At 38.5% G+C, this 14,472-nt stretch overlaps 1 protein-coding gene across 4 annotated transcripts in view; it reads left to right on the top strand.

Annotated features, from left to right (window-relative positions):
- LUZP2 (leucine zipper protein 2) overlaps positions 1 to 14,254 on the top strand; it is a 488,403-nt gene extending 474,149 nt beyond the window's left edge. For all 4 annotated transcript variants that reach the window (XM_025200387.1, XM_025200385.1, XM_025200386.1 and 1 more), the window contains 2 exons: positions 12,733 to 12,810; positions 13,916 to 14,254. In XM_025200387.1, the coding sequence (XP_025056172.1) occupies positions 12,733 to 12,810; positions 13,916 to 14,017 (180 nt within the window). In that variant the 3' untranslated portion in view covers positions 14,018 to 14,254. The remainder of the gene's footprint in view (positions 1 to 12,732; positions 12,811 to 13,915) is intronic.
- Positions 14,255 to 14,472: the final 218 nt, after the last annotated feature.

Raw genomic sequence — 14,472 nt, 5'->3', positions numbered from 1 at the left:
TTTGAACACAGTAAGTGTTCAGGGTGTTTCTATTGGAGGCTCTAGAAGGAGCTTCTTTGTAGTATGAGTATTCCTCTTTTTCCTGAAAGGGCTAGGTTTTGCCTGTTCCTGTCCTTCACTTTTTTCCTGTAGTCAGGAAGATTTTCTTTTCTTTCCCTCCCCTCCCAGGACTTAGGAGCAGAAGTCAGGGAATTAACTTCCTGTTTGAAGAACTAGATAACTTAATTGAAAGTGGGGTAATTATGTGGATGAAAGCAAGCAGAGCAGGGCTGGAGTGGGGAAGCCTACTGGAATCTTCAAAAGGCTACATCAAGGGTAGCAGTCAAAGTACATTCCTTTCTAATCATTGTTCATTTTCAGTGCAAGCGATGCTGTAAAGCAAGAATCCCTCTTAAACTCTTTGTGAGATGTTGTTAGCTAGAGGTAATATCTAAGCATAATATGCAGAACCCTTTATAGCAATGAAGCATACATCTCCTTGGAATTGTTAAAAATAAAAATAGTAAAAATTAACCAAAGCCTATACAGAAAGTGTCATATATATAATGTGTGTGTGTGTGTGTGTGTGTGTGTGTGTGTGTGTACACACACACACACACACACACACACACACACACACACACACACTATATATATCACACTCTCTGTATAGGCTTTGGTTAATTTTTACTAATTTTTACTATACATATATATATATACACACACACACACACACACACACACACACACACACACACACACACACACACATATATATATATAATGAAAAAGAAAGTCCTAGGTTTTTCACATTCCCGAAGCATAGACTTTAAGAACAATGCCAAAAGTTATGAGAGTTGGCAATGCTGTAAAAGTACAAAAACCCTGTAGTGGACAGTTACTTATCTCAGTGTAGTTTTCTTCTAGATGCCAATAGTTAGAGATTAGCTTAAGCAAAGAAACCAGAATTTTAGAATTTAGGATTTTCCTTACTTGTGTCCGTAAATTGAATGAGCAGTAATGAGAAGCAAGAGTAAAGGACTAGAAAAATAAGAGCTTACATATATCATCCTTTCATAGTCTTGGAAATAAATAGTTTTGGTCACATGAACCAGTTCCTTTAGTACCTCCAATGGGTTTTTCTACAATGTTCTTTTTAAAACAACATCTGTGGTTCCTCAACAACTTTCAGCTGAGCCAGCTGAATCACATCCTCCTTGCTTACTAATGTAGCTTCCCATATACACAGTCTCATCTATCTTTGCCATCTTCTCTGCCCTTGTATCCACTTTCTTTATTCCTCTGTTACTTCAGGTACAAATAATAAGAAAAGCAACATGAAGAATATGGCTGTATTTTTACATTGATCCTAGAAATATATGCTGTGATTTTGGGGCTCTCAAATGGATATTAGTTAAGGTAGAAAAGGCAATCAGGTAGAGATGGTGCCTTCATTTTTCCCTTGATGTAACAGTTTTCTTTTTCTGCCGGCATACAACCTAATAGCTTCACTGAACCTTCTGAGAAAGGAAAAGTCAGACATATGTATTACAGAAACCCATGACTGACAGAAAATGAATTTTATATATACACACATACATACATACTCCAAACCTCAAAGTAATTATGAGGTCTAGTGAGGCTGATTTATGGACCTAGATGCTACTGGCAGCCTTGAGGGCCAATCTAGTGAATAAGAATTCTCTAATGGTCCAAAGCCGGCAAAGCATTTCCTATACCACTTCTCCTATGCAAGTAATCATAGATTAAAAACTGTGCAGTGATACCATTGGTATTGGGAAATAGGGATATGAAGCTTATTCATTGTATCAGGATTACTTCCATTTACCAAAGCTGCTGAGTCCACCCAAATTTGCAAAAGAACTGGGGAGATTTTTCAGTTAAACAGGTATGTCATACACTGGGAAATATCACTGTAGTTCTTCTGGCACAATTTTATGTCAAAATCTGTCCTTGGACTGATATACTGAAGCCAGTGGAGTTTCACTGAAATAACTCTGAGAATTTAGTTTCTAACTTTTTAGTTTGTAGTGCCCCAAACTCTTGTTTGGCAGTTTTCAAACTTTTAGATTTGCTTCTTTAGTAACTTCCTTGTAAAGTGTGTTTTTAGTTCACTTCAATACCCAACAGCAGATCTTTGGTGTGTGAATTAGGAGATGGAGATTGTTTCCTTATGTGTATATGCATGTGCATATGTGGCCCTCCTTACTCTTTCCATCCATTTCTGAATGATTTACCTATTGGTGGGTGCAAGGGTTGAGAAATCCATGCTTTCAGAAAGTCATGTACTTAAGGAGGCAGGTGGGGGTGGGGGAGGCTGGGGAGTGGAGCGGACAGGTAACAGTTTTGGGTACTGACCCTGGAAGAGGGAAAGGCACAAAAGTAGCAGCAGCTATGCTGCTGGCCTGGTTTCTACCATCAGCACATCTACTGATGCCACACAGAGCACTCAAAAATCCAGTTACACCTCTGCTTGTACAGATTAGTAATAGTCTACTTTTCCACAGTTCTGTAAAATGTGGGGTGTTGGTCAGGCTCCCCAAACACGTCCATGTATCTTCCTAGAAGCAGCTTCCATTTTATTTGTTATGTGTATTCACAAGTAGTTTATATTTGTTTTCTTAAGGGTCTGGAAGTGATTTGCTAGTGCATATAACTAGGCATACATGACTGAATAATACCCAGTAAAATGGTCTAAAACCCATAATCTTCTGTTCAGGCATTGTAACTTAAAATTGCATTTAGCTTTTGTTAAATAAATTTGACAGATCATGCATCAGGTAATTAAGAAACACTATATACAGTAGGAGACTTGACTTATTTATTCACTGAATTATGGTGATATATGGTATGGTGCATTACAATAAAAACACAGTAATTGGACTACAACTCCAGTGGAAACAATGGCAGTTGTGTTTTTGTAGCTCATGATGTTTCATAATTATGTGGTAGTGTAAATGACTCATATCTCCAGCACAAATGTCCTATATTAGATGTAAACAAACACTTTACTAGGTACGACTTTTTATTGAGGATTGGCAATATTATTAAGCAGTGTTCATGAAACCATAGCTAAGATTGGATATGGGTTTTATTTTACATCTTCTTTCTACCCTCCTTATATTTGGAAAACTAGTTTGGCTTTAAAAATGCCATATTTACTCAAAGGTAAAGAAGAAATCTTACCCAAAGTTTGTTTAAAATTGACTTTATGGTTACAGTCCCTTCTGAAATATTCTGATATTAATTTACAAAAAGTTTCTAGTATCTACTTCAGTCCTTCTAAAGTAGTAGCAGCCTCTTACACTCTTTTCAGAATTTCAGGGAGAGAGGATCAGTTGGTGTAAATAGGTATAGTTACCATTACCATTGAAACTGTGCCAGTTTATGTGAGAAGACAAACTGGCCCTCCAAACACCTAAAATTTGGACCATCTGGCCATCCTAGAAAACAAACTCTAGGCATTTAGGATGCCTGTAAAAATCATGGGGTTTAATCCTCATTAATTAAATAGGTTTATAACATTTAAACTTGTTTATTTTGGAGTGTCACATCAGTGTTTGCACATACTAGCATTTCAAATAAATTAAACCTGGTCCCCAGCAGGCACTGCAGAAGAGCGGGATAGTCTCATACTGTCTCCCCCAGCCTGGGGCCCCCCACTCTTTGCCCTACCCTGCAGCTGTGGGAGCAGAGAGCTAGCACACGGCAGAAGAAAAAAGCGGCAGCCAAAAAAAAAAGGCAGCAATTTGATGGGGTGGACTACAAAAGAGTTGCATCACCATCTGGTGGAGAAAGAGACTTATTACATGTCTTTGACTGCCTTTGTGTTTGTATGCAACAAATCCATGGGCATGATGCTTTAATTCGTGGCAAGCCAAACTAAATTATATCAAAGGAGTTTAATTTAATGCACCAGAAAGACTTTTAAAGGGTCCAGAAAACCAGCTCATGCAAACAGTCATGCCATCACAATGCAAAAAAGGTAAAAAATGTGGTGTATACAAACACCCTTGAAGATAAGATTATAATTCCCACTAGAAAAATTAAAGATTATAATTCCCACTAGAATTGTGGACAGACCCAGGGGAGGCACTGGCATGCCTAGGGCCAGGGATGACCTAGTTAGGGGACTTTTGGAGGGGCTGGACATGTTTAAATCAGTAGTTCCAGATGCTCTTCCCCCGAGGGTACTGAGGGAATTGGCGGGGATCATAGCAGGGCCCCTGGCACAGCTCTATGAGTACTCGTGGGACACTGGCCAGATACCAGAGGATTGAAAAAGGGCCAGTGGTCCCCATTTACAAGAAGGAGAGAAAGGAGGACCCTGTCAATTATAGTCCAGTCTGTTTTACCTCGGTCCTTGGGAAGACCTTTGAGAAAATTATCAAGGAGCACATCCGCAAGGGTCCAGCAGTGGAGATAATGCTCAGGGGCAACCAACACAGGTTCATTGAGGGCAGGTCCTGCCTGAATAACCTGGTTTCTTTCTATGATCAGGTCACAAAGTCCCTGGACGAGGGTGTCGGAGTAGATGTTGTCTTCCTGGACTTCAAGAAGGCCTTTGACACAGTTTCCCACCACATTCTCTTAAAAAAACTTGGTGACTGCGGCATTGATGCCTACACAGTCAGATGGGTGGCAAATTGGCTTGATGGGTGCACTGAGAGAGTGGTGGTGGATGGAAGGGATGTGGGCAGAGGAGTCCCCCAGGGCTCGGTCCTGGGGCCTGTACTGTTCAACATCTTTATCAGCAATCTGGATGTGGGTGTGGAATACACACTGTCCAAATTCACTGACGACACCAAGTTGTGAGGCAAGGTGGGCTCTTTGGAGGGGAGGGACAGATTCTAGCTAGATCTAGACAGGTTACACAGGTGGGCGGATGAGAATAGGATGGAATTCAATCCAGACAACTGCAAGGTACTACATCTAGGGAGAAGGAACCAGCAACACACCTATGGGCTGGGGAACACCCTTCTTGTCAAAACGGTGGCAGAAAGGGATCTTAGAGTCATTGTTGACTCCAGGATGGACATAAACCCCCAATGCGAGGAAGCAGTTAGTAAGGCTAACTGCACCTTGTCGTGCATCTACAAATGCATCACAAACAGGTCCAGGGAGGTGATCTTTCCTCACTGTGTGGCATTGGTCAGGCCACAGTTGGAGTACTGCATCCAGTTCTGGATGCTGCACTTCAAGAGGGATGTGGCTAGGATTGAGAGTGTCTAGAGGAGGGCCACGTGCATGGTTCAGGGGCAGTGGGGCAGGCCCTACGAAGAGAGGTTAAAGGGCCTGAACCTATTCAGCCTCTACAAGAGAAGGCTGAGAGAGGATCTGGTGGCCATTTACAAACTCACCAGGGGGAACCAGTGAGAATTGGGGGAGGCTCTGTTCCCCCAGGCACCACCTGGGGTTACTAGGAATAACGGCAACAAATTGTTAGAGAGAAGGTTCAGGCTGGACATCAGAAGACATTGCTTCACAGTTAGGGCTGCCAGGCTCTGGAATGGGCTCCAAAGTGAGGTGGTACTCTCTCCTACCTTGGGGGTCTGCAATAGGAGTCTGGACAGATATTTGGCTGGGGTGATATGACCCCACACTCATTCCTGCCCGGGGTAGGGGATCATTCCTGCTAGGGGCAGAGGCTCGGACCTGATGATCTGTTTAGGTCTCTTCCAGCCCTCAGCACTATGATACTATGATAATTAATCAAATTAGGGTTACAACAGCAACTATCATCCTTGGCTAACAGAGCTATGATTTTTTTTCCCCAGGCAAGTGGTCAGTTGAATTTCCAGGTTATCTTTCATTTGGTAGAACAAGGGAAACCAAAGTAGCTGATTTTTTTCTCTCTCCTCTTGTTGACTAGAAATAGATTCCAAACTCACAGAAATTAATTAACATCTCTTTCTATGATATAGACAAATTTGGGCAGTGCCTTAGCTACTCTTGGAGTTCTTCCTTTTCCTTGAATCTGAGCAGAGCTAGTTGGTTTATGGAAATCTGGAAAAGCACCTCACTGCTGAGGAAGGATTGAAGTTGGTCCCTCAGTCTTTTGATTGGGGCTCTATTGGATTTGGGCCTCAAGAGAGAAGCTACATGCAATGTTTCTCTAAGAATCTAACTCATGAATTCTTACAAAAATAATATTTGTATATGCTTTTTTGGTTTTTTTCTTTATGATTTCCAGCCATTTTAAGTTACAATAGGGAACTTCGGGCATCGTGTTTCATTGCTGCTGTTCTAGTTTTCTCTCAGAGTTTCTTGATGGTCATAAAGTGACAGCACAGAAACAAATAAATTTAGATCTGTGGCCCAACACCGATGGCATCTAGGAAGGGTTCTGTTGTTTGCTCCCAGGATCTAAGTAGCTCTCAATGCTTCTTTTTGTGTGTTTCCACTTTGTTTCATGCTGTTTATTTATTTGAAATAAGAACACACTTTTCTCTTGTGTGTAGGCTGCCATCTACTATAATCCAAGGTCAATCTCTGCAGTAATGTAGCTTGTCAGTTGTTCTCCTATTTCAATTTATACAGATTATTCCATTTTAAGTGCTAGAGTTTTCATGTTTCCTTAGTGAATTACATTTGATTACTGTGATTTTAGACTTTTTTTTGCAGTTTATCAAAGTCAAATTCTTTAATTCTCAGTCTTTGTCCCAGATTTTGTTAGGTGAATTCTCTTTGAGATGTTCACCTGTTTTCAGTAGTGTAGCCAGGGCAGGTCAAGGGGGCAGCACCCTATGCACCGTGAGAGGGGTGCCAGCATCCCCCACACTGGGAAGTCCTGTCTAGCCACAGGAGCCAGGCAGCACAGCACCACACAGCTAAGTGCATCTGGGGCTGAGTGAGACTGAAGCAAGCAGAATGTTGCTTCCCTCCCCAACCTTTGCAGCAGTGGGGGAAACTCTGTGCTGCTGCTCCCTGCTCACAGAAGCTGGGTAGTGCCATTCTGCACCACTGTTGGGAAGTTCCTTTGGAGAGTCTAAATTGAGAAAGGGACTCTGTAGAGATAACCAAGTAAAATACCTGGCTAGATTCCACACCATCAAAATGACATCAATTTTGTGTTGTCCAAAAAGAAGGACACCATTAAGAAGCATTTAAATAATGGATAATGCAGCATCCAAGGATTTGCACAATGTCTCCAAAGACGAACAAAAAAGGGGTTAAAAACCTGGAAATTATAGTCCTGAGTAGAACTGTGTCAGAGATATTTTCTTAGAAGAGAACAATGGAGTCATTAAGGGACTGAAGAAAAACAAGTGCTCAGGAATCCAGTAGATTTATGAAGTGATGTTCATAGACTTGTCTATGAAAGGTGTTCTGTAAATTACACCTTGAGAATTAAAACTGAAAGACTGGAGACAGAGAGTGTCTTGTGAGATGCTTGTACCCACAGGTATTTGGGTATTCTTGCCTTTAATAGATTTTAGATATGCATTCATTCTGGTACACTGTTTGGTTTCTCCTAAATATTTTCTATCAAGGCATTTAGTGCCCTGGATTTGATATATTACATTTTTGTAGGTGCAGGTATAAGATCCAGGAATGGTGATGGGTCTGTTGTGAGGTGTAGTGATTGTGGGAGCGGTGGAGCTATATTGATAGGTTTTACATTTCTTGTCCCGGCATGGTCTGGATCCATTCAATGTGTTTTGGGCCATAGGAAGTTTGCTTCTGGTGATGATATTGGCAAGGTTTGGTGCTTGTTTAAAGGCTATGATGAGTGGTTCTGGGATGATCTTTTTAAGAACTGGGTCTTCTTCTAGTATGGGTTTCAATTGTTTGAGGATTTTCTGCATAGGTTCCAGAGAGGGATGTTATGTCATAACTAATGGTGTGTGATTTGTGGGAATTTTTTTTTGTACTGCAGCAATTCTTCACATGGTATCCAGGTGGCTCTTTCAAAAGTGTGTTTTGTCTTGCTGGAGACGTGTCCTTGTTAAATGAAAGCCTTTTTGAGATTTGTGAGGTGACAATCACAGGTGTTCTCAATGCACATTCAGTGGTATTCACGGCCTTGGCTGTATAGTAGAGCTTTCCTGATGTGTTTAGGGTGATTGCTGGTTCTGTGCAGATACGTATGTTGGTCCGTGGAGTTCTTGTATATGGTGATTTGTATTTTACCATTCCAGATATTGATCATAGTGTCTAAAAAGGAAATGTTAGTGCTGCAGTATTCAAGAGAGAGTGTGATGGAGGGATGATTATTGAAGTTGTGATGGAAATCAGTCAGAGATTGCTGGGTTTTAGTCCAAATGATGGAGATTTCATCTATATAACTTAAGTATAGCGTGGATTTGATGGTGCAGGTTTTGAGGAATTCTTCTTCCAGGTGGCCCATAAAAAGGTTGGCATATTGTGGGACCATTTTGGTGCCCATAGTTGTGCTCATAGTGTGGAGGAAGTGTTGGTTATTGAAAGTGAAATTGTTGTGTGCTAAGATTAAGTGTGTAAATTTAGTAATATCTTTAGGTCCGTACTGCAGATATGTAAACCTGCATTTCATATCTACAAGAGCAAGATTACAACTCAGAGTACAGACAGTACTTTGTCAGAAGGTACATGCCTACATTTTAATAATAGTGGTGGATCTTGATTGGTCAATGTGTAGTGAGAAGTTGTGTTGCCATGCATTGACATTTGTATACATGCAGAGATGTGTCATGTATAGGAGAGGTGAGCAGCAATATTTTGCACAGGTAGTGGGGTATGCATCCAAAAACATTTGAAAAGCACTGCATTCAGGTATGCAGCAGAAAAATGAACATGCATAAATCTGTCTACAATGGGTAGTGTCATCACAGCGGGCAAAGTTCTGTTATAAGGAAATTGTAAAAGGGATACAGCTGCTGTAAGCATCTGAGTGGCAATTTTCTCTTATCATATATGTTCACCTAGATGTTTTTGTAATTTTTTTAGCAGATTCACTAGTAGGGGAAATAAATATAAAATTAATTGACAATGTAATCAGTTCAAGTCTGTTTATACACCCCCCCCCCCTTCTTAACAGCTTCTCTTGTACTTTTATAGCAGTGGTGTACCAGCGGGGGTGGGGGGAGAGGAAGGGGGCCATGGACCCCAGGCACCAGCATGGGGGGTGCCAGCCAGGCCTTTCAGAGCTGGGCAGAGAGTTTTGTGGCACCTCCCACATTTGTTGTGTACTTTGCCCGGTACCCCCTCCCGCCCCTGCCTGGTGGGTTGTAAGTTTCTTTAGCTGTTCGGGCCAGAAATTATGGTCACCACCCCTCCCCCTGCATCCAGTTTGCTGTGCTGTTAATTTCCCTGTGGACATGCCATGGGATGGGACAGGGGGCCTTGCTCAGATCGTCCTGGTGGGGAGGGGGGCACACAAATGCAAGCTTTGTCTCCCAGGTGCTGGAGACCCATGGTATGCTACTGTTTTATAGCCTTTCCTTATATCAGTCATGTGATAGGCTGGGCACCTGTAGTATGTTCTTATATTCCAGGACCTAATGAGTGTGTGTTTGTTTTTTTTTTTAATCTCCTCTTTAATTATTGTTTCAAACACAGTTTCCAGGTACTACAATTCCCATTATAGCACTGTTATTCTGTTATGATATTCTAGTATCAATCTCTATTCCTTTTTCAGAGCAATACATGATCATTTTTGTCCTCTCATATAGTAAGTGAAGATTTTAATGAAATCCATATTTTGTTGAGAACCTAGCACAGTGGTTCTCAACCTTATAAGATTCAAGGAGCCTCTCATTAGACTCAAGGTGCCTCTTGGAAATAGCCAGCTCTTAGTTTTCATCTATTTTGACTGCAGACAAATAATAGAGGAATTTTTCTGTTCCAAAGAACTCCAAAAGTTCACAACAGGTCAAAATGTTTTTAACACTATGGGTTTCTATTTGACAATTGCAGGTTTATCTTCCAAGTTGTATTTGCATATCTAACATGTGACATTGTGTGGCACCCCACAACACCCTTGAAAAGATTTCAGAGGTCCAAGGCAACCTGGCTGACCATCACAAACTTAGCTACTTCATTTTTATGTCCTTTCATCATTTGTGAATATACACCAACTCATTCTGGTGACTTTTATCTACTCTATCAGTGTTATTTATACTATTTGGATAATCACTCAGTGACAGTGACTCATCTGTATTACTTTAAAGTAGTAGTTACTTCCATGACGTGCTTGGATCAAGACTAATGCAAAGAGATCATAGCTTCTCTGAAACGTTACCTTATCCTCCTTAATGGCCTTCTTTTCCTGGTGGCAGTCTGACAGACTTACTGATTCTCTTTTAGGCTTCTTGCTTCTGATGTTATAGAAGCTCAGTTTCCCATTCCATAGTTAAGGTTCAGTTGATTGCTGCACTTAAAGCAACCACTTTATTATGTAGAAATTATACAACATATTCTTCCCAAAATTGCGCCATTTCTCTGTTGCACAAAAAATAGATTTTTTTTTTGGAGAATTTGCTAGTAATCTAGTAAATTACATAATGAGTGCAAATTAATTATAAAAATTTAAGCATTTAGTGACTGATCACATTTTTCCAAAATGATCTTGATTGTGAAAATATAACACAAATGTTCAATATATTTAAAATTCACTGTCATTTGAGGTTTTGACCAAATTTGAAAAAAAAAAAAAATTTAGGATTAAATGTCTTTATTTTCTTTCACTTTTTATAACTGTTCTTCTGCAGAGAAGTTCATGAAGAAATATCCTTTTTCAAAATGACTACTACCTCCATTACTTACTGTGAAAATAAATCCAAGCTGTCCTAGGGGAAAATGATAAACACTGGACGAACAGCATGAGGAAAAAATTGAATGTGCCTTTAAAATAATTGGTTTAATCAAAGATGTGACTGCACATAATATTATCCACTAATCACAATAACACTATATTTATTCCATGGTGTCACTATAAGGTACAAATTAATAATTAGGATGCTTTAACTATGTTTCCCCATATTTTAACCTGTTTTGATTCATTGACTTTTTAATGCTAAGTATCATTTTATTTACAGTTAAACTTAATGCTTATTTTTAAGAATATTTACACTCTCTATATAATGGTTTTACCTTCAAATTTCCAATATGTACTGAAGCTTAGTTCCAGTTTAATGTAGTCTTTAAGTGATAGTTGTAGAATTTCTTTCTATTTATATATTCTATTTTGGGTATTTGTTTATGATCTCTATGTACCTTCCTCATTTTAATCTTCCTGTTTTATCGTAGCAGAGGTTTTTCTTTTCTATTCTGTCTTAAGCTGAATTTCCATTTTCTGAAGATGCCTATGTGACATGAAAAACATCTTGACCCTCCCAATTTAAGCAAATTGTTTTTTCTTGTCCTCCTGCTTCCTGTTAATGTATGGCATAGACTTTTTCTTCCCAGTGTTGTTTATTGCATGTTTCAGTTATTTTAAGACAATATAATATGGCACAGGCATATCACAAAATAAGTTAGCAAACTCTGCAAAAGGAATAATACATAATATATTAGTGTTTCTCCAGAAAGTACAAATTTGCATTAATATTGCTCTAGGCAAATCTCACACAAGTACATTGCTTGACAAATCTTAACAATATAATGTGTTTTATTTTTGTTGTGTTTAAGACAGTTGACTTAAGTGTTTTTTTTAAGTGCTTGTCCTAAAATTTGAAATAAGCATTATTTTTACTTAAGCTTTGAGCTGAATAAAAAAGCAGCATTATTCTTGGGTCTGAAAGTGTGGTCACAATATTGGTGATGTAAAAAATCTGTTCTTTTTATCCCAAGTAGACTGATCAAACACTTTAAAATGCCATTAAAAGATTCTACCAGGGACATATTTTAAAGCATCTGACAAAAGCTCATGTATTCTTTAAATTTAATTATGTTTTTTACAGAATAACGTTCATCCTAGTGCAAACAGTTCATTCTACATTTCCACTATACTCAGTTACTCCCATACTATGAGATTTCATTGGCTAAGAGGGCATGTCTACACATTCATTAATGCACTTTAGGTAATGTGCATTACATCTAGTACCTCCATTTTGATGTACTAGAAAAATGTGAATTAGCTTATTTTAATGCACACTGGCTAAAGAGCACAACTTTTCTGTGATGGTTTAGTGTTCATTAAAATAGGCTAATGCGCATTATTAATACGCATTATTAAAGTTCATGCATAGACACACCAACAGTTTAATACGTTATGATTCCTGCACTATACTACAGTTCACGCATAACACATACAGTATACTTTTCTTATTATTCAAATTAAGTTTGTTAGTGGAAATTTTTCCAAGGAAAACAATTTATTACTGGCAATGTAAGTCAGTCTTCTGAATTTTGAGAACCAGCTGGCCTCTCCACTGTCTACTCTATGATATAGACATGGCCCAAGTAAAAGGTTTAGGTAAAGGAAGAGGAATATGTACTATGGGGATTATAACCACTTACTTATCTGCTCAAATGCTTGCCTGCTTGCTTACCAGGTGGTGAAAAATGAACTTGTTAATGTTTGAAAGAAATTTCAATCTTAAAGATACTATATACATATCAATTTTTTCTTATTAATGCTGTCTTATTTTATGCCAACTGTAGCTTGTCCATGTTTGATAGCAGTACAGGGCCTTATGAAATAAATGTTGGAGATATTTTCATGTTTTATAAATAAGTTCTGCATAAAATACTATAAGTTTTGGGAGGAAAAACATTAACAGGATTTGGTTTCAATCATTATATCTGCAGGTTGGCAAGAAGTGTTTGGGGACCCGTAATAATTCAACATCTCACCTGAAGATGGCAGAAACAGATCCTAGCTTTCAGGTATTTCTTCATTTGAATAATCATAATACCTTTTATAGTGGTGTTTCTCAATAAAGTGTAAAAATACATGAATAATATTTACAGTCTGAGCCAGTGATTTCTCAGGAAAAATCTTTTTTGAAGTCAACAAAGACTTTTGCTTCATGGGATTTCAGTTGGAAGTATTTTAGCAAATAAACAATAGAGCACTTTGTCCAGTAGAAACTGGGTTTAATGGGTAAGGAGAAAATAATTTTCAACTCCCTTGGTATAATTGCAATTCAGTTTATTGTGCCAGCTAACCAGGTTATACCAAGAAAAGTCGTCAGCAGATTGTAGCATCAGATCCCTTCATCTCTTTGTCTAGTAAAAGAAAACTGTCTTTTATAAAGAACCCCAGAATCAAACATTTTTACATTAGGATATCCAGTGACACAGACATTTTCTAGTAGAAACCAGACTTCAGAACCATTCAGTTAGAGGAGAGTTCAAAGTTATTCTAGTGTTTGTAGGCTTTCTACAGTAAAATGCACACAGTTAATTTACATAAGTGATTCTAAAAAACATGGTATTTTCAGGAAGATGCTGCAGGCATAACTTAATTATATAATGAAATATAGGTATTATACATGCATATAATAATTCACATAAGTTCTGTATGAGGGGATGCGCGTGTGCGCACACACACGCACGCACACACACACGCACACTGTACCAACACATATATACATATATGATATCTTTACCAACACGGTGCACACACTATATGACAATTATTACAAAAATGAGTGCATAGATTAAAAAATCAGTAGCTGTTAAGCATGAGAGTTAGAGGTACAGTCTCTGAATCACAATGTCCTAGACTTTAAATGCTGGAGGCTGTAAGTGAGAGATGAACAGTAGAAAAAAACCCTGGTCATACTTACTCACTTTCAGCATCTGCTCTCTGCCGTTGTGTGACACAGGATACTTGGAAAGATGAATTTATGGTCTAACCCAGTAAATGGCAGTTCTTATGTTCCTGTTGCATTTTAAATGTCTTTGATGAATCCTTGTGTTTCAATATAATAATATAAAATATGACATTGACACTGATACTATATTTTTCCTTTGCATTGGTTGACAGAAGTTGCGCAACCCTCCTTGGACTAATCCTGAAGCTAAAAAATCAGCTGAGAGAAATGAGAAGTCTGAAGACTTGGTTAATACAAAAGAAAAAGCACTGTAAAAATGTCTAAGCTATGTTTAAAATAATCTTCATTTGCTATTGTCTTCATATTCTTTTTAGTCCGAAGGCATGAAAATGTACCAGGTTTCTAAAGCATGCAACTTTTTTCACTATTTTATGAATGTTTGTAAATTAGTCTAGGAGGTTTCAGAAATAGATCAATTAGTATCTTTCAGCAATAATCCAAAATGGATGTTCAAAGAAATGCTTTGTAATACAGTCCAGTTTTTTGAAACTTTATTCTGCTTTGATCAGTAACTTGCTTATTATAAATTAGTTTGTTTTGTAAAGAAACTGCTGTTTGGAAGTTCATTTTCTGAGTTTGATTCATAGCTGTCTTTCCTGTTTGTTGGTGGTTTGAAGTCAAGCTAAGGCTATAAACTGGTTAACAACAACAAAATTCTGGTTAAAGTGAAGTGCGACTTACCAGTGACTGTGAAAATAGCACGCTAGGG

Source organism: Alligator sinensis, unplaced genomic scaffold (genome assembly GCF_000455745.1).
Source record: "Alligator sinensis unplaced genomic scaffold, ASM45574v1 scaffold165_2, whole genome shotgun sequence".
NCBI classification, from domain to species: Eukaryota; Metazoa; Chordata; order Crocodylia; family Alligatoridae; genus Alligator; species Alligator sinensis.
This window is presented reverse-complemented; position numbering and strand designations above follow the sequence as displayed.